General features: G+C 37.2%; 1 protein-coding gene across 2 annotated transcripts in view; it reads left to right on the forward strand.

Moving 5' to 3' along the window:
• The first annotated feature begins 3,037 nt into the window (after positions 1-3,037).
• LOC148848952 (Polynucleotidyl transferase, ribonuclease H fold protein with HRDC domain-containing protein) overlaps positions 3,038-18,572 on the forward strand; it is a 54,893-nt gene continuing 39,358 nt past the window's right edge. For both annotated transcript variants that reach the window (XM_088949913.1, XM_088949914.1), the window contains exons 1-4: positions 3,038-4,015; positions 7,701-7,856; positions 17,398-17,556; positions 17,632-17,715. In XM_088949913.1, the coding sequence (XP_088806039.1) occupies positions 3,323-4,015; positions 7,701-7,856; positions 17,398-17,556; positions 17,632-17,715 (1,092 nt within the window). In that variant the 5' untranslated portion in view covers positions 3,038-3,322. The remainder of the gene's footprint in view (positions 4,016-7,700; positions 7,857-17,397; positions 17,557-17,631; positions 17,716-18,572) is intronic.

Raw genomic sequence — 18,572 nt, forward strand, 5'->3', positions numbered from 1 at the left:
AAGATCATGCTGAATTTTTTTCATTCCCAAATTTTTTACCAAGTCAGCAACCCAAATTTCTTTTATAATAAATATAAGAAAATAGATACTCATTCAAGATCATGCTGATTTTTTTCATTGTAATAACTATTCCATGAGGTTGGAAAAGTTAGGAAAAACAAAAAAGCAGAACACCAACAAAAAAGAACACCAACGAACACAAATCTAAAGTTTTCAAAAAGAACATTGATGGTCGATGCAACAAGGTTGAATACGAACACCAACGTATGTTTGCAGGAAAAGAATACAAAAGAAAGAAAGAAAAAAAAAAAGAAGCCAAGGGTAGCTGGAGAAAGAGCACTTGCCGATGGCAGTTTGGTGCAGCAAGGTTGAAGTTGCAGAAGCAAGTGAGCACTGATGGTCGGAGTTGCAGCGGCAAGCCCAGAACGCCAGAAGCAAGCAGCGGCAAGCGGTATATTGCAACGGTAAAAAAAAAAGGGTTACATATGATAAAATTTATAGGTGAAACACAGGATCAATGAATGATAGTTGCGTGGTTTGATCCACGAGAAAAATCCATTAAGGAGATTTTGGCCTGTGGTGTGACGCAATATATTGTGGACATTCCACGATACCGAACACCTCCGGAGTGTACAAAAGAATTTATTGATAATTTTATAATTATAATTAAATTAAGGTGGGTCGATGGACTGAAAGGGTCTTTAACCAATTTTTATGGACCAAACTCTTACAAGGAGGAGAAGAATTTTGGGAGGAGTTAGCAATTATAAGTGGTCTTTTGGAAGGTCCTTAGTGTGTGGGGGCGACTTTAATGTTATCGGATTTATAAATGAAACAAATAACCTCAATCATAGGATCACCTCCGGCATGAGAAAATTCAACCTCTTTGTTGGTACCTTTGAGTTGAGAGAGTTTCTTATGCTATAAGAAAATTTCACTTTATCCAATTTCTAAGAGGATCCTATTTGTTGCAAGTTGGATAGGTTATTATTCTCTTTAGTATGTATATATGGCTAAGTTGTTCAATTTACAAATAGCCAAAGCAAAATTGACCCAACCTAATTGGATTGGGAAATTATTGAACCAACGTCAATAAGAAATCCTAGAAAATTGACTAATTCATGTCAAGTTGGTCAGTTTCAACAGTTTGATGAACAATCATAGTTTAAATTAATTATGTTATTTTTGTATTGTAGAAAAATTATTAAAATTACAATATAAAATATAAATAATTAATAATTATTTAAAAAGTAAAAAATACAAAACAATTGTATACTCTTATATGTTTATATTGTTTATCTTTTTCTTAACAAATTTCATGCATCACACGAGTCATTGCTAGTTCACTAATAATGAATTAGGACATTCCTTTATTTTAACCTAAACTATAATGAACTCACCAAACCAATGGCTAAAATAATATAAAACTTTATGAAATTTTAGAAAAAAACTCCTATGAAAGCTGAGACAAATTGTGTACATCTTTCTAACCAAAACAAAGAATATTAACTGCTAATATTATTATTTTTCTATTAATAATATAATAGTATTTATTATTAATTTTCTATTATTCTCATTCTCATTAGATTAAATTTAACTGCATAAGTAATACTTCACCACTATAACATGTTTAGAATATGATCCTCAAATCCTATCTACTGAAGTACTGAACCTCCCCATTGGGAAATGTGAAAGATTGAACCCAATAAATTGTTAACTGTTTTTTTAGTTACAATTAACTAGTTAATTAGTAGTTAAGACTTGTGCTTTGCTTAGATGCACAAATAGCACGTCACATGCTTCTATTAACGCAATTAGACCTGTTCATGGGTCAAGCCGGACTTTGCCTCCTTATAAATAGAAAATTACTAGGCTCAAGCCTGAGGCTAGCCTGACGATCAGGCCTAAATCTTGAGCTTGAGCTGAGCCTTATATAAAGCCTGAAACCTGAGCCCAAGCACACATGCATAAAATTTTGTCCAAACCTGATTTAAGATGGGCCGGGCTGGACCAGCCCTCGGGTTACCTGGCCCATGAATAGGTCTAAACGCAATATACAATTACAAGTAGGCAAGATGGTGTGGGTAGGCTATGTGAAATCTTAGCAAATTAAAAGACCACCCTGCAAACCAAAGTGGATGGGTAAAATAAAAAGGGAATTGCAGAAACTGTAACTTTGAGAAATTGCACAATTGGTGCAGATTTGGTCTAGAGACTGTATAAATTTTTGAATAGTTCAGATTAGAAAGAAGAATGGTAGGGAGAGTAACTTTGAGAAATTGCACAATTGATATAGATTTGGTCCAGAGATTGTAGAAAATTTCGAATAGTTCATATCAGAAGAATAATGGTAAGAGGGAAAACAACAAGTGTAGTCGATACCTTAAAAAGTGCAGATTTGATGTAGATTGATTGAGAATGATTGGTAGTTCAGAGAGAGAATGATAGGTCGATTTAGATGGAGAATGATAAGCATATTGGTTGAGAATGCAGATTGTTGGTGGATGTCATGTGTAATCTTGGATGTGAACATAATTTTTTGAAATTTAGATGACACACAAAATTGAGAATTTGTTTCATGAAAGTAAGCAAGGTGGGCTTATCCCATGAATGAATTGAAATACTATTTCTTGCAAAATTGGGAATAAGTTAAATTAAAATCCTATTTCCTGTAAAACTGGAAACCACATGTTTGAAGGGGGCAAACTCTAGCCTAACCACATTCTTTTAGGCTATGTTTGCTTTGAAAGAAAAAGTAGTGAAAGGAAGGAAAATATAGGGAAATCTTTACAAATCTTACATAAGTTTTCATATGTTTTCCTTCCTTTTTCTACATTTTCCTTCAAACCAAGCATAGCTTTAATAGAAATATAGATTATTATAACATGATTTTTCATGCACAGGCCCAACCCGAGGTTCGAAAATCCAACTAAACTCCGTGCAAAAAACCGGATTAAATTGGACCGGGTTCGGGTTGAGCCTGCCCAATTGCACCCCTACGTGACGGTAAAACAATGCGCTAATCAAGTCTTAAAGTGGATATGAAACCGATTAATCCAAAATTGCAGAGAGAGGTTAGAGAGCGAACTTTATTACTTCATATTCCACGTTTCGTATGGACTTTGAAATGCAAAACCAGAGAAAATGTTTAGAGGTCGTTCTAATGGTTGATGGCGGCACTTAAACCCTAAACCATAAACCAAGAGAGGCCCTAGAAAGTACGAACTCTAGATCCGTACACAAATGTTCTATGCTCGATACATATATTCTTCAACCTGCGGTGGCTGCTGAATCGAAACCCTAGACAATCGTTTTCTTCTTGATGCAAATGGGCAGCGAAGCAATGGAGATGGGGATGGAGAAGTCATCGAAGAAAAAGGCGGAGACTCTGGAAGCGTTGGCTACTGGCCCTTTATCATCTTCGATTGCGAAGCTTTCAGGTTCTTCTAGAGGTATTCCTTCGGACAAGGATTTTCATTTCTTTTATAACTTCGACGAGTTCAAGACACCTATTAGGGAAATAGCCGAAAAGTCTGAATCGTTGTTGAAAAGCATTGGTTCGTCGAGGTCACTTTGGGGGAAAGAATTGATTTTTCCGGAGGATTCAGAGGAAGCTTATGATTGGCTGGTTAATGTTAGTGACGAGGTCCTTGAGAGATGTGATGTTTCGATGGATGAGTTTCAGAGATTGAGGAAGAAAGAAGAGGAAAGCGGGAGGAGTATGGGTTCGATGAATACTGACGATGGGTTTCAGTTGGTTTATGGGAAAAAGAAAAAGGGAGTTAGTCGTAGTATGGAGAAAAAGGAGGAGCACGATTCAAATCCTTCCACGGCGGTTAAAGTGGCTTCGAGGGACAAAAAAACTACTGGGGCACGACCACGCGTGCCATTCCATATACCAACCATTCCTCGACCTCAAGATGAATTCAGTATATTGGTTAACAACTCGAATCAGCCTTTCGACCATGTCTGGTTGCGCAAAAGCGAGGATGGGAGTAGATTTATACATCCTCTGGTTAGTTCTTATTAGATTACTCCCATCACATAACTTTAGTTCGAGTTGATTGTTTCTTTTCATGGTTCTTGCTTATGTATAGTGTTGGCGACATGTCTTCCACAAGTCACCAAGAAGAAAATATCCTATGCCTTTAAATATAGATGTATTAGGACATATGTTGATAAAAGAATTTATGAATAGCTTCTTCTTTCATGGTGTACAGTTCAAATGAATAGGTCTGGAAGCCTTTTTTTGGTGAGTATTGAGGAAGACTTGAATGATTATATAGAGGCATAATTGGATAGTTTAAAAACTGGTATTCATCTTGATTTTGATTGCATCTGTGATATATTTTCCTGCAGTAACTTAATCCTTGTTTAGGTCAATTTCTTAATCTTAATTGATGTGTCTCAATAGATGTTGGTGTCTAGAAATTATTTGCAATTTTATGATGTCTGCGTTCAGCATTAGATGATATTTTAAGAATTAGTTAATATCCCAGGAGAATCTCATACAACCAAAAAGAACAGAAAACCAATTCCTAATATAACAGGCCAAATGGCAGGAGATTAATGGGGAAAACAGTCTCACCATTCAATTTGCACAAGATCCACCAGCTAGGAGAAAGCGGCCAGCTTGGCCTTTTCTTTTGTAACACATCACAGGAAGGGACCTGAAAGGGGGGGGGGGGTTCCCTAACCAACATATTAAAAAAGGACCTACAAGAAAATTTACCCTTAGAATTTGGTACCCTCAAATGTTTATCCAAATCTGAGTTGTCAAGAGACACTCCATCCAACAAGTTCAAAAGACCAAACTTAGGACCTAACTCAGACTCTCTCAGATTCCTTCTAAAGCCCAAATTCAAACAAGACCAAGAGAAGGAGAAGGTAGACAAACTCAGAGTTTGATTTATTTTTAAGAGTAGAGATGGCATAAGAAGAAGGAAAACCTATTTAAACATGGACTCTCGAATCCAAACATCTTTCCAGATTTACACCCCATTGCTAGAGGATAAATCATACTTGATTTGATTGAGAAACAAGGGTAAAGATATCTCTATTCATTTTCCTTTTCTTCTTCTTGCCTCCCACCTTACCCACCTCCTTAGCTTTCCTAAAATAAGATTTAAGTTCCTTTGTGGAATCTGCTTTCAAGCCCAATCTGTTTGCTAACTCCTCCACTGGTTCCTTTCCCTTGTTAATCCCACTTTGGTTCTCTCCCCATCAACACCTCTTTTCCTCCACTTCTCCCTTTTTCCGCTTCCACAACCCTCCCTTCTAAACGAGGTTCACATCTGCCTTCCCCTCCTGACTCATCCCTCCTCCTTGGTTGCAATCATTACCACCAACAACCTTAACTCCTATCCCCTCCGCACTTATTCTTCCCCTTGATGTTCTTCAAGTTTTTTCTTTTCAATTTCCTCTCTTGGGACACTTATTGTTCTCCCCCGAATCTCCTCAACTTTTTCAGTTTCATTTTTTTGGACATTTTCAAGAGAATTACCTCCACTTTATCATGCTTTTCATTCTCTCCCCTTCTCACCTCTTTGGTCAATCCCTTCAGCAAATGTTCTGAAAATAGTAATTGTATCTAAAATCGTAAAGAAAATTGAATCAAATCAAATTGTGAAACATATAGTAAATCGTAAGGTTATTTCTATTTTTTTTACAAACTTGTCAAAAATTAAATGTAGGTATGCTAAAAGACAAAATATATAGAAAAGTGTTATTTTAAGTAATATGTACCATATATGTACCTAAAACAATAGAACTTACCACTTATACAATAGCAGTCTAAGATGACATAATTGAATTTGACTTGAAAGTCAAATAATCCACATACAATGGCTCTTTATCCAATGCATGATAAAAAGTAATCTCAATATAGTCTTAAATAATGTAAGGAAATTGGTTTCTAGTAAGTCTTTAAAACAAGTTACCCTCGACCAAACTAAATATAAAAAAAAAAACAAAATGACAAAGTAAAGAACCAATTCTTAATTGAATTGATTTGAATCACAATGAATGGCATATTCACTATAAATATAAGAAGGAATGAGCCAAAATCCTTTATTCTAACCTAAACTACAATGAATCCACCAAACTGGTGGCTAAAATAATATAAAAATTTATGAAGTTTTAGAAAAATGCCTATCTATAGAAATTTTCGAATATTTCAGATTAGAAAGAAGAATGACCAGAGGGAGAGTTACTTTGAGAAATTGCACAGTTGATACAGATTTGGTCCAGAGACTGTAGAAAAATTTGAATAGTTCAGATCAGAAGAAGAGTGATCAGAGGGAGAATGATAGGTATAGTTGATACCTGAAAAATTGCAGATTTGATGCAGATTAACCGAGAACGATAGGCGGTTCAGAGGGAGAATGATAAGCAAATTGACTGAGAATGTAGACTGTTGGTGGATGTCATGTAGTCTTTGGCGTGAACGTGATGGATGGGTACTGAGGTGGTTGAAAACATTTTTTGAAATTTAGATTACACAGGATTGACAATTTGTTTCCTGAAAGTAACCAAGGTGGGCTTATCCCATGAATGAATTGAAATACAATTTCCTGAAAAATTGGGAAGTTGAATTGAAATCCTATTTCCTGTAAAACTGGGAAACCACGTGTTTGAAGGGGGGGGGAGACTCTAGCCTGACGACATTCCTTTAAGGTGAAGAATTGAAATCCTATTTCCTGAAAGTAAGCGATGGATCCCAACTTGCACACCAGCATGGGGTGGAGAATTTATTAATTGAATGTGATTTTAAGGTGGTTGTGGCGTGGCTATTTGACCCAGATTCTGTCATTTAGTGCTACAGGGATCTTCTCAAAAAGGTCAAATGGCCAACTAAAATTATGACCGTTAGAATTCAATGGGTGGGCAGAATGACAAATAGTTTGGCCTATTCCTTTGCTAAACAAGGGCATTCTTGGGATTCCTTATTTTGTGCTACCTTGTAATTTGTACTTTGATTAACTTTGAGAATTTTTGATATTTTAAAGGAGTGGTTGCATCTCGTGCCTCTCCTTTGGTTGCTTGTAACTTCCCAATCTTTTGGTTAATAAATTTATCTTTCAACTATCAAAAAAAAAAGAGAGAAAGTTGTTACTATAATGAGAAAGTAGTTACCATAGTTGTCAAGGCGATGCCTATGCAACAAGGTGCCCTTGGAGGCTCGCCTAGCCTAGTTGCCAAGCAGTTTTGTATATTGTTTTATGAAATACTTTTATATTCTTAATTTTTTTGAGATTATAATTATAAAATAGATTATTAAACTAAAATATTCATTTTTTTGATCAATAACTAAAATATTCATTTTGTGTGTTTATATATTAATTTATTTTTATTATTTTCTTATTTGTTAGGGTTTAATCAACACAGATATTGCTAACTGTTGATCTACTATGTCATCTTTGTTAGGCTCCTCGTACTAACTACAATGTGAGTTGCAAATTTCATTTATGGCCTTTTTGGTCGAGTACAAAGTATTCTTTGTATGATTAATGGTGTACTTAGATGCTATTAGATTGTCAGTTTCACCTATGCATCCTTTTGTCAACTTTGTTTTACTTGTTTGTAATGGTCTAGTTTGTTATTTTCCTTCTTTGTGTTTATCTTTGCAGTAGCTTGCTTAATTAGGTATTCGTTTTGCTTAATTTGGGATTCACATTTTCATGGTTTCCTTGTTTATACAGGAAGAACTCTCAGAGCGGGATTTTGTTGATAGAAAAACTGGGAATGTTGAACTGGTAAAACCACTCCCATTAGAGAGTACACCTTTTAAGCTTGTGGAAGACGTCAAGGATTTGAAGGAGTTAGCTGCCAAATTGCGTGAAGTGAATGAGTTTGCAGTAAGTCATGCCCATATTGATCTTATCCTGCACCATACAATTTTAAAGTTATGGTTTTCAAGCTGGCTGCTATCAAGGTTGTCAAATACTAGGCAGTTATGTGGGTTTTATATTATGGAAAACTAGTAACTCCTTCCCAAACATGATGCATGTGTATATGGCTATATGCTGTGGCAGTTTCTTTTTGCTTCTTTTTTCTCTTCGGGTTCTAAACCCCCTGATTTTGATAGTAAAGAAAAGCATAAAGAAGGAAAGAAATGGAAAAAAGTGAGGCTGCACCTTGAGCCTCTCTCTGGGCTTATTTTTTTTATGAGGAATAGTAAATTTTATTAATTCAAAAACTGATTTGAGTTGTGAATTCATGCAACATCTCAGGAGAGGTGAAAGCTGCAGCTCCTCCTTGAATCTTACAAGTAAACTGGGAAAGAAATACAGGAATCACAGCTGAGCCCAAACAATTCTTCCCTATTTACCCCTTGCTTGGCTAACACATTTGACAAAGTATTTGCTGATCTCTCCACCCACTGTGAAGAGACCAACATATTCCCTGTCAACCCACTGAATTTCTTCATTTCGTTCTTGTAGCACCATATAGCATCTTCAGGATTTTTCAACCAGCCCACCACCATCTTGGAATTCCCTTCAATTATTAGATGTTGTACCCCCAGCCAATAGCTCTGCCCTGATAGAGTCTCCAACTCCTAAAGGACCCGAGTAGAGCAACACAATCTCTCCATTCTCATTTCTCAAAACACCCCCTCATTCTAGATAATCTTGGATTACCCATGTTACTTCCATCAAAGTTCAAATTCGATGAGCCTTCAGATGGAGGAGACCAGCTTGTAATTAACTTTGTCTTTTAAGGGTGAACACCTCACTATTGCTGACCAATTTCTCCAAAGGTCATTTAGGGTGAACACCTCACCATTGCTGACCAATTTCTCCAAAGGTCATTAAAAGAGGATTGATGAAAGATTTCCAAAGTCTTCAGCCAAAGTATTGCCCTATGCAACACACAGCCTTTCAATTCCTGACTGCTCATTTCCTTTTCTTGAAAAATTCTAGCATTCCTTTCTTCCCAAAGAGCCCAAATCAGTGCAGTGCGAGAACATCTCCACATAAGTCTCCCTCTTTTTGTAGGCCAAGAGAAAGTAGAATGGTTAAAGATCATGTGAACTTCTGCTGGTTCTCTCTTGGCTTATTTGTAACAGATATTTCTTTTGAGTAATGAATTAAATTTCAATAATCAAAAAAAGGAAAAAATTACAATCCAAGGTGATAAAATATCAAAGAGACAAGAGAAGGCAGATAAACCACGTTCTATTTACTTTTGTTAGTTTTTATATATATATATATATATATCATGATATGATATACCATAGCTACACAACGATCTGGCGGCCAACATAGTTACTTCATGGGTAGCTCAAATCTGGAGGCCAACATTTAACTTCATGTTTGAAATGATTATTGAGCTCCAAACAAGGGGATGCAAGGCAGCAACTATATTGGGCCTCATTGTAACTTGGGTTGTGATCCTTGGGATGACTATTAGGTCATCAGTTTGTAATCAACTCCACATATTTTAATTAATGATACAATTTTTTTTTGCTGATAAAGAATATTGAGCTAGCTAAAAATGGTAATCATGTAAGTTAGGAAGGCAATAATATTGTTGCTCTACATATCTACACCAACTTATGTTATAATACTATTTCTTGTACTCTACATAGTGTTGGTAGTATTCACTGGGGAATATGTTGATTCCAGCAAAATTTCATGATGCCATACATGGATGTGGAAATGGAATATGTTGTGGAAACCATCTCTTGTACCCCATATAGTTTTGGTAGTGTTCATTGGGGAATATGTTGATTCCAGTAAAATTTCGTGTCACTACCCATGGAAATGGATATATGTCATGAAAATATTAGGGAAATTAGGGACATTTTAAACCACGGAAAGTGAAGTTGAAGTGCTCTTTGGTAAGGAAAAGCAGAACTAACATTAAGGAAACCAAGTATATAGTGGAAGGATGCCTAAATCCCTCTCTAGCAAGTGATTTAATTATGTAGACTGCATAGAGCAGGATTGACTGTTTTTTAATATACATGGTCAATGATATCTTATAGTTAATGTGTTGCTGAGTCCTTTAGAGATCCATTATATTATACTATATCATATTACTGCACTTTAATTGTTCTAAAGATCCATTTCCTTCTGGAATGAGAAGTATATGGACACCTTTTTATTTTATTGAAGAACTTTTTTTTTGAAGTATTTTATTAATGACCATAGCTATATAATAAGCCCTTGTACAATGTGATTCTGTACAAAACAGCAGGTCTGGGACATTAGTGCTTAAAAAATAATAAAAAGTCAGTATGAGTTCTGTGCATATCCCTGAATAACGTGTGATTTGCGAGCCACAAATCCACTAGCTCCACATAGTGTTAGGAATAGATCAACTGCTTCAACAGGGTTCTTCTATTCAAAAGTACAAGTATTTCTTTTTATTCATGATGGCCGGAAAATAGCATGCAGAATACAGCCTCACAACATTACCCTTTCATTACATAACTCTCTCAGATGACAACCCCTCAAAAGCAAACCCCCTAATTTTGGAACACACCAATTGGGTTTGAAGGCCATGAGAAAGGTGGTGTAAATGAATTCTTGGGTGTATAAGCTCTTGTCATTATTCCGTGCTAGTTAGTGGTGTTGTAAAGATTTTCTTTCCAGCCTCTAGAGGACTAAGACAAGGTTTACCCTTTATCACCCCTTCCTTTTCACCATTGTAGCTGATGTGCTTAGCTGGCTAATTTCAAAAGCAGATGATGATGATGCCTTTAAGGGTTGGAGAATTGGTAGGAGCAATCTTCCAATCACCCGCCTCCAATTTTTTGATATAATCTTTTGTGAAGGGGATGATTTACAGAGGGTGAGGAACCTTAAGGATTTGATACTTTCGTTTGAAAGTGTATCCAATTTGAAGATTAATTGGGCCAAAAGTTGTGTAGTGGGCATTAATCCGGAGGATAGGGTTGTTGGGTCTATTGCAGAGTGCTTAGATTGCCCCATCTCTTGGCCTATGCCCTACTTATGTCTCCTCTTGGTGCAACCGTAAAGAGAGTCGTTTTTGGAATCCGGTGTTGGAGAAGTTTGAAAAAAGGTTTGAATCTAGAGCACCCTTGATTTACAACCTTGTAATGAAGACTCTTTTTCAATTTGATTTCTAGTGTGTATCTGGTGTGTCAACTTGACAACCAATGGTGTTGAGATGTACTTCCTTTTTTTTCAATTTAATGGAATTTCTTTTTGATCATTCAAAAAAAGTTTGAAAGAAGGTTGGCCTCATGGAAGAAGAATTCAATCTCCTTGGAAAGTTGAGTTAAATTGATTAGGGCCACTTTAGCCAACTTACTAGTTTATTTTCTCTTTTATCTTTAGAGTCCCTGTTAAGGAAGCCAAGAGGTTAGAGAGACTGATGAGGAATTTCTTTGTGAACCTGGGAAGGAGAAAAGGGACCACTTAGTAAGATGGGATTTGGTCTGTAGGAATAAAGAGCAGGGTGGTTTGGGCCTAGGAAACTTAATGTGTAAGAATACGTATTTGTTGGGCAAATGGCTTTGGAGGTGGCCTTGAGAGAGAGGGTCCTTGTAACAGGAGGTTATAAGTAGTATACATGGTTGTTCGAACAATGGTTGGGATGTTGGCTCATCTCTTTAGGCTACTTTGCTTCATCGTGGAAAGTAATTTCAAGGATTCACTCTCAATTCCTTCGTTATATCAGGTATGATGTTTGTTGTGGGAATTTGGTGAGATTTTGGGAAGACATCTGGGTGGGTAGTTCATCCCTTGAGGATTTATTTCCTATGCTCTCTATTTGGTTTCCCTGAGGAACAATGAGATTGTGGCCAAGTGTATTTCTTCTCCTATCACCCTTGATTCTTTGAATTGGGATTTAGGGTTTAGAAGAGGTCTAGGGGAGGCAGAATTGACTTGTGTGACAGTTTTCTTGCTTCTCTTTGCTAATGTTTGTCTGAACCCCCTTAAGTCAATGAAATTGGGATTTTTGGTTTAGAAGAGGTTTAAGGGTGGCAGAATTGACTTGTGTGACAGACTTCTTGCTTCTCTTGGCTAATGTTTGTCTGAACCCCCGTAAGTCGATGAAAGGGTTTGGTTCCCTTTGTCTAAAGGTTTCTTTTCATTTGCTTCTTTTTTCAAAATCGTTTGCTTGGCCTCTGTCTCTTTACCCTTTTCTTGTTAAGGAAGTTTGGACTAAGCCCATTCCCCCATAGGTCTCTGGTTTTTGCTCGGAAGTGTTCCTTGGGAAGGTTGATACTTTGGACAAGGTGTATAAGAAAAGGCCTTAATTGTGCTTGTCCCCAAATTGGTGTTTTCTTTACAAATGCATTGGTGAGGACCGTTTCCATCTGTTCAACCATTATAGGTAAGAAGGGGAAAAAGTGGAGATTAAGGCCCTGTTTGGCATTGTTTCCACCTATTCCTGTTCTTTTAGAAATTCCTGTGCTAGAACAAGAATTTTATTTCTTGCTCCTCGGGAGTAAAGAGGTGCTTGGCAAAATGTTTTTCGAGAACGCATTTTTGTTCTACAGAAACAGGAATGGCGTTTGGATAATGAAACTATTTCTTAATGTGAACAAATGAATTCAGATGATAGAAACTCAACATCTGTTAGGGATAATTGTTGTTGGAGATTAGTTTGGTTGAATCTAGCCAGAGCAATTATGAGTAAACAAGGTATGACGGGAAGGAATGCACCTACCTGTTTACATGAATCTGGCCGGAAATGTCGCCAGGTATTTGTACCGTTCGCTCGCTGTCCAGTTTTTGATGCAACAGGAGCCAAGGGAGTTCCTTCCTCTGAGATGTGCAATGGCAATGAGGTAGTGTCAAATGAATGAAAGGTGGTTGTTTAGAGCTTGTTTCTATCATTTCGTGTGAAATACCAAGCATACCCCTTCTCTCATGTGGGACTTGATGACACGTGGTCATTAATATGCATTAATGTTCTGATAACCACACATTCTCTGGGAACACATTCTTTGAGAGTGTCGGTTTATCATTCTTTGGGTGTTGTTCTCACATGAAAATAGATTGTTTCTTTCATTTTTTTTTTGTACCAAACGCATTCCTGCTCTGCGAGAACACCAGGAACGATAGAAACGTTCTCATGGAACGTTGCCAAACAGGGCCTAATTGTCTGGTCGACAGGGAAATTCAGGTGGGTAAGAGCTTAGGTCTGTTTTTTTTTGGGGAGGAGATGAGTTCACTAGAAGGGCTTTCGAAGTTTTTGAAAAAGTAAAGAGGGTAGAAAGCTCAAGGAAGATTGCTCCTGGGGAAGGAGGAGAGGTATGGAATGAGGAAGGCGGAGAAGATGATTTCCTTGAAGAAGACTACTAATATGCTGTGTTTCGGATGTCTGCAGCACCCTCTTGTCTTTTGAGCTCTTGTTTTAGTCTCTTCTGTATGCTGGGCGGGTGTTATTTTAACACCTGGCAGTTGCTTGTACTTGGACTGCTTTTGTTTTTAAGTTCTAATAAAAATTTCTTTTTACTCTTGCAGAAAAAGGAATTTTGCCCCTTTTTGGTTGCAAGTGGTTGTTGCCAGCAGAAGTCTCCTTAGGTGTTTGAATCCTCAATCCTTGGTGGTCAATCAAAAAGAGGAATAGTAATGTGGAGGTGCATTAGGGCATCATCCTTATGGACTATTTGGGAGGAAAGGAACACTAGAATCTTTCACAATAAGGAGAGAAGCCTTTCTGAGTTGAAGGACTGCATTTTGATGAGGGCAATACACTGGTTGAGAACAATAAACTTATCCCAGCTTTTTTTCCTTTGATGACTTCTGGAGGAACTGATCAACGGTGGCTAGCACCTCATCCTCAAAACGGAGTTATGTTGCAGTTTGGGTCCCTCCTCCTGAGGGTTTTGTTAGACTTTGATGAGAGCAACCAAGGTAACCCTGGTCCCTCTTGCATTGGAGGAATCTTGAGAGATAAGGACAGCAATGTCTTAGCATTATTCTCAGGCCTAGTCGGTTTGGGAGACTCTACTAAAGGAGAGCTACTAGCTGCTGTACAGGGGATTCAGCTAGCCAGTCAACTTGGTATAGAAAGGCTAATAATTGAAGATGATTCCCAGGTTGTGGGATCGTTGCTGGTTCTGGATTTGACTGTCTGGATTTAAGAGTTCTTCTTAAGAAGGTGGTTTGGTTAACAAGGAATATGATAATGAGGATCCAATGGGTAAGAAGATCGGCCAATGAGATGGCTGATTCTCTTGCAAAACAAGGGGTTAACAGGGATTCCCTGTTTTGACCAGCTTTGTAAATGTGTATAATCTCTCTACTCGTGGTTGTGTTATTCATGTAGTTTTGATATTTATTTTTAAGAGTGAGGCCACACCTTGAGTCTCTCTCTAGGCATATTGTAACAGATCTATCTTTTGATTAATGAATTAAATTTCAATTATAAAAAAAATGATACCAGATTATGCTAATGAAGGTGCACTCTAGAAAGATACGGTTTCAACTTTCAGCTTTCATCAACCTGTGTGTTGTTTAAGTCCATACCTCTTTTGTTGAGATAATCCACCATCAAACATTTGTGGAGCCATCCAGGCCAAAAACTTAACCTTGGAAGGTGATGCTGTTCCCTGCAAGTCTTTATTGAGGGAAGTCCCCCAGTCCCTACCACTAAGCTGCCTGAAAAAGGATTGAACAGAGAATTGTCTGATGTGGTCCCCCATCAAAATTTTATGGGTCTGGGATCCTGAGGTTGGGCTGCTGTTTCTGATGCAAGGGAAGCAGCACAGCCATCCACTCCACTTTGCAGTCTTTGAGGTTCCTTCTAAATGAAGGGGACCATGCAAGTTCTCCATGAGCTAAATCCAAGTATTTTTCTACCATTCCATCATTGTTTAGAGAAGCTAGGAACGAGTTTTCTTAATGAATCCGTCTTCTGAGTTGATGATCCAAAAGAAAGCTAGAAAAGGGTAAGGATAAATATCTTTCAAAGGGATAGCGGTGCACCAACTGTCTCTCCAAAAAACGATTTTGCTACTATCGCCCACCTTGTATTTGACCCTTGAATCAAATGAGGATTAGCTTTGCATACACCCATCCTACCAAATATCAATGAGGCTGAATTGAGTCATTGGTGCCCCATCTGCTTAAACCATATTTTGCTGCCATCTGCCCAGTAGAGAAACATTGGTGAGTGTCTCATGCCTAAACTGCACCTGTTTGTTGCTGTTCACACCTTCCCCTAGTCAACTAAAGTATCCTTATACCCTTTCCATAAGAAGTCCCTTGTATAGGTTGGGAGGCTAGGGAACACACTTTCGATCAGTGTCAGTTTGCCTCCTTTGGATAAATATTTTGTCTTCCATGATTCTGGCTTTCTTTCCACCGTCTCCACTACCAGATTCATAGACTTTTGGCTGTGCATCTGGCTCCCAATTTCAAGCACAAATATTTAGATGGAAGTCTCCCAATCTTGTACCCCATAGCTGAGGATAGTTCATCCAAATTCTGCACCTCTCCTGACAGTCATCATTTCACTTATAGATAGATTGACCTGAAGCATCGATACCCCTTCAAACCAGCATAGTAGATGCCACTGATTTAAAATCTGAACCCTTCTTTTTTTTTTTGATAAATTAAAATCTGATCCCTTCATGTATCGTAGAAAAAGAGTGTATCATCATCATATTGAAAAAGAGCAACTCTTAAGCTATTACCCACTTGAAAATCTTCTAGCAAAATTTCCTAAACAACTCTTTTTTTGATGAGCTTTCCTAAACAGACCTTTCCCATCATCTTTACCCAAATCCTCCATGATGCAAAGGGATAAATAAGGTGAGAGCAGGTCACCTTGTCTCAAACTTTGAGAGCTATGGTATATTCCTTTAGCTGGTTTATTAGCAAGTGTTGAAAAGAGGGTTTGAGATGCATACTTTTACACAATTCCTCCATTTCTGTCCGAAGTGCTTTCTTTGAAGCACATTCTAAAAAACCTCAATTGACATGGTTGTATGCTTTCTCAAGGTTGACCTTACATATAAATCCATTCCTCACACATGTTTTTCTGGGGTCAACCAGTTCATTAGCAATTAGTACACTGTCCAGAATTTGATATTGTGTACAAAAGCTCGTTGAGACGTAGGGGTAATTGACTCCATGATGTTTTTCATTCTTGAGGTCAGCAGTTTTGGTATAATCTTATAGACACTGTCAATCTGACTAATTGGTTTGAAGTTCTTTGAGTTGAACTGCCCCCTTTTTGGTATGAGTGCAATAAAAAATAGAATTGAGGCTTCTTCCTAGTGCTGCCAAAGCATGTAATTCAGCCAACACATTCATCAAGTCCTCTCCCACCATGTCCCAGCACTTCTTGTAAAAAAGAATGTTGAACATGTTTGGGCCTGGGGCCTTGTCCCTCTCCATCCCAGCTATCAGTTTCTTTGCTTCGTCTTCTGTATGGGGGTTTCTGATTCTGCCGCTTGGCTGTCAATCAAAGTGTCAAACTCCATCCATCTAATTTTTGTCCGATCTTGCAAGGTTCTTTGTATAGATTCTTCTAAAAATCAACAATTGTCTTTTCCAATAATTCCCCTACTGTCAAATCCTTATTGACAGCTAGTTACTTTTTGGTTTCTCCTTTTCCTTGCATTAGCTATCAAATCCCTATTGACATTCTTATTTTTGCCTTGTTTAACCATCTCACCCTCAATATTTGTCTCTATTTGACTCCTTGTAAACTGGCTTATTATAGTTCAATTTTGCCTGGTTCTTGTGCTTGCTCAGTTCTTCAAAGAACCCCCTTTTTCCTCTTCCCTGCCAAATTTTGCTATGGATTTCAAGCATCGTTGGAGTCTAGTTTCCACCTTACCCCAGTGTTGCTTGCATCATCCATTAATTTTCTTCTTTAACTCCTGAAACTTCTTCATGACCTAGTTTTCTCTTCCTTCGACTGTGGGATTATTCCACCATTCCTGGGCTTTCCTACAGAATCCATATTCTTCTAGCCACATCTGTTCTAGGCTGAACAGGTTGGGCTTCTTTCTCATCCCACCATAATCAAGAATCAATGGAATATGATCAGAAAAAGGGGTGTAGGTAATGCTTCTTGTAGAGAATTTGGGCATTTATCCTCCCACTTGGTGTAGATAAGGAACCTGTCCAAGGGAGCTAGAGATGGGTTTACTTGATTATTAGACCTTATGTGTTTTAATCACCTTAAAAAATTGGCTAGCTTGATCCTCACAACCTGCAACATTGTCAGCAGGTACTGTTCCTCATCTTGTCACCAGAGATAGGTTTCTCATCCATTGGTCCTCAAATTGTTGCTGAATTTTATTTAAGAACTCTAAGTATTTGCTTTCGATGAATTGGAGGACAATTGTTTTGAAGCTTGTCAAACAGTTCAAAGTAAAGATGCCTTTTTCTTATTAATTTAAAATGAATATCTTTTTGTCCTTACAAGATTAATCATTATTCGTATGCTGTTTTCTAGGTTGATTTGGAACACAACCAGTATAGGTCCTTCCAAGGAATGACTTGCTTGATGCAAATTTCTACGAGAATGGAAGATTTTGTAGTAGACACACTAAAACTTCGTGTTCATATTGGTCCCCATCTAAGGGAAATATTCAAAGACTCCTCTAAGAAAAAGGTGTGATCTCGTTATTCTATGTAAACATGTTTGGCATTTGAGATTGTTACTTCATTGTTTGTCATGCTTAATTAGGTCATGCATGGAGCAGATCGGGATATAGTGTGGCTGCAACGGGACTTCGGAATATACATCTGCAATTTGTTTGATACTGGCCAGGTTTTATTTTGAAACCTTTCTACATATTTGGAATTCTGAGGCTCTGTTTGATCTTCTTCCTCTTTCTGCTTATTTTGGAGGTAATAAATGAGCCTATTATCATCAGTGGTACTTCTTCTGATCCATTGTTTGTATCTCGCATTGTTTGATCCATTCCTTATCTCTCATGTTGAATGACACAATCACCTCTAGGGGTGAGTAAAAAAACCGAAAAACCGAACTGACCAAAAAAAATCAACCAAAACTGAACCGAAAATTCGGTTAACCAAACCGGTCGGTTCGGTTTTAGCTCAATATTTTAAAAAACCGAAGGTACCGGTTCGGTTTTAGTTAACCAAAATAGAAAACCGGCGGTTAACTGAACCGATCGGTATACGTATATTTATAAATGTTTTGTGTATATTTATATATTATATATATTATATTTTATATACATTATAAATTAATAAATATGGATTATATATAAATATATATTTATAACATATAATATATAATATACAATATATAATATATTATTTAAAATATAATATTATATGTATTTCTAGTATTTTATTATGTATTTATATATTTTTCTATAATAAATATTGTAAATAATAAAAACCAAAAAACCGACAAACCGAACTGGTCAACTGGTTAACTGATCGAATTCGGGTTGGTTTCAAAACCGGTAACCTCACACTATTATACCCATCAAAATTTTCACCATTTCAACAACATGCCACCACTTTTTGCTGGTTGCTTTCTTACTATATTTTTCTTGTCTTTCTTGAGATGGTGAAGCCTTCTCTTTTCTTTTTCCTTTTTCTTGCTTTTTTTCGCATGGAATGGTGATTGCTTTTTGTTGTTGCAGGAAACAT

The sequence above is a fragment of the Nelumbo lutea genome, chromosome 6, assembly GCF_056320005.1.
Source record: "Nelumbo lutea isolate HS-2025 chromosome 6, American lotus-T2T, whole genome shotgun sequence".
Taxonomy (NCBI): domain Eukaryota; kingdom Viridiplantae; phylum Streptophyta; class Magnoliopsida; order Proteales; family Nelumbonaceae; genus Nelumbo; species Nelumbo lutea.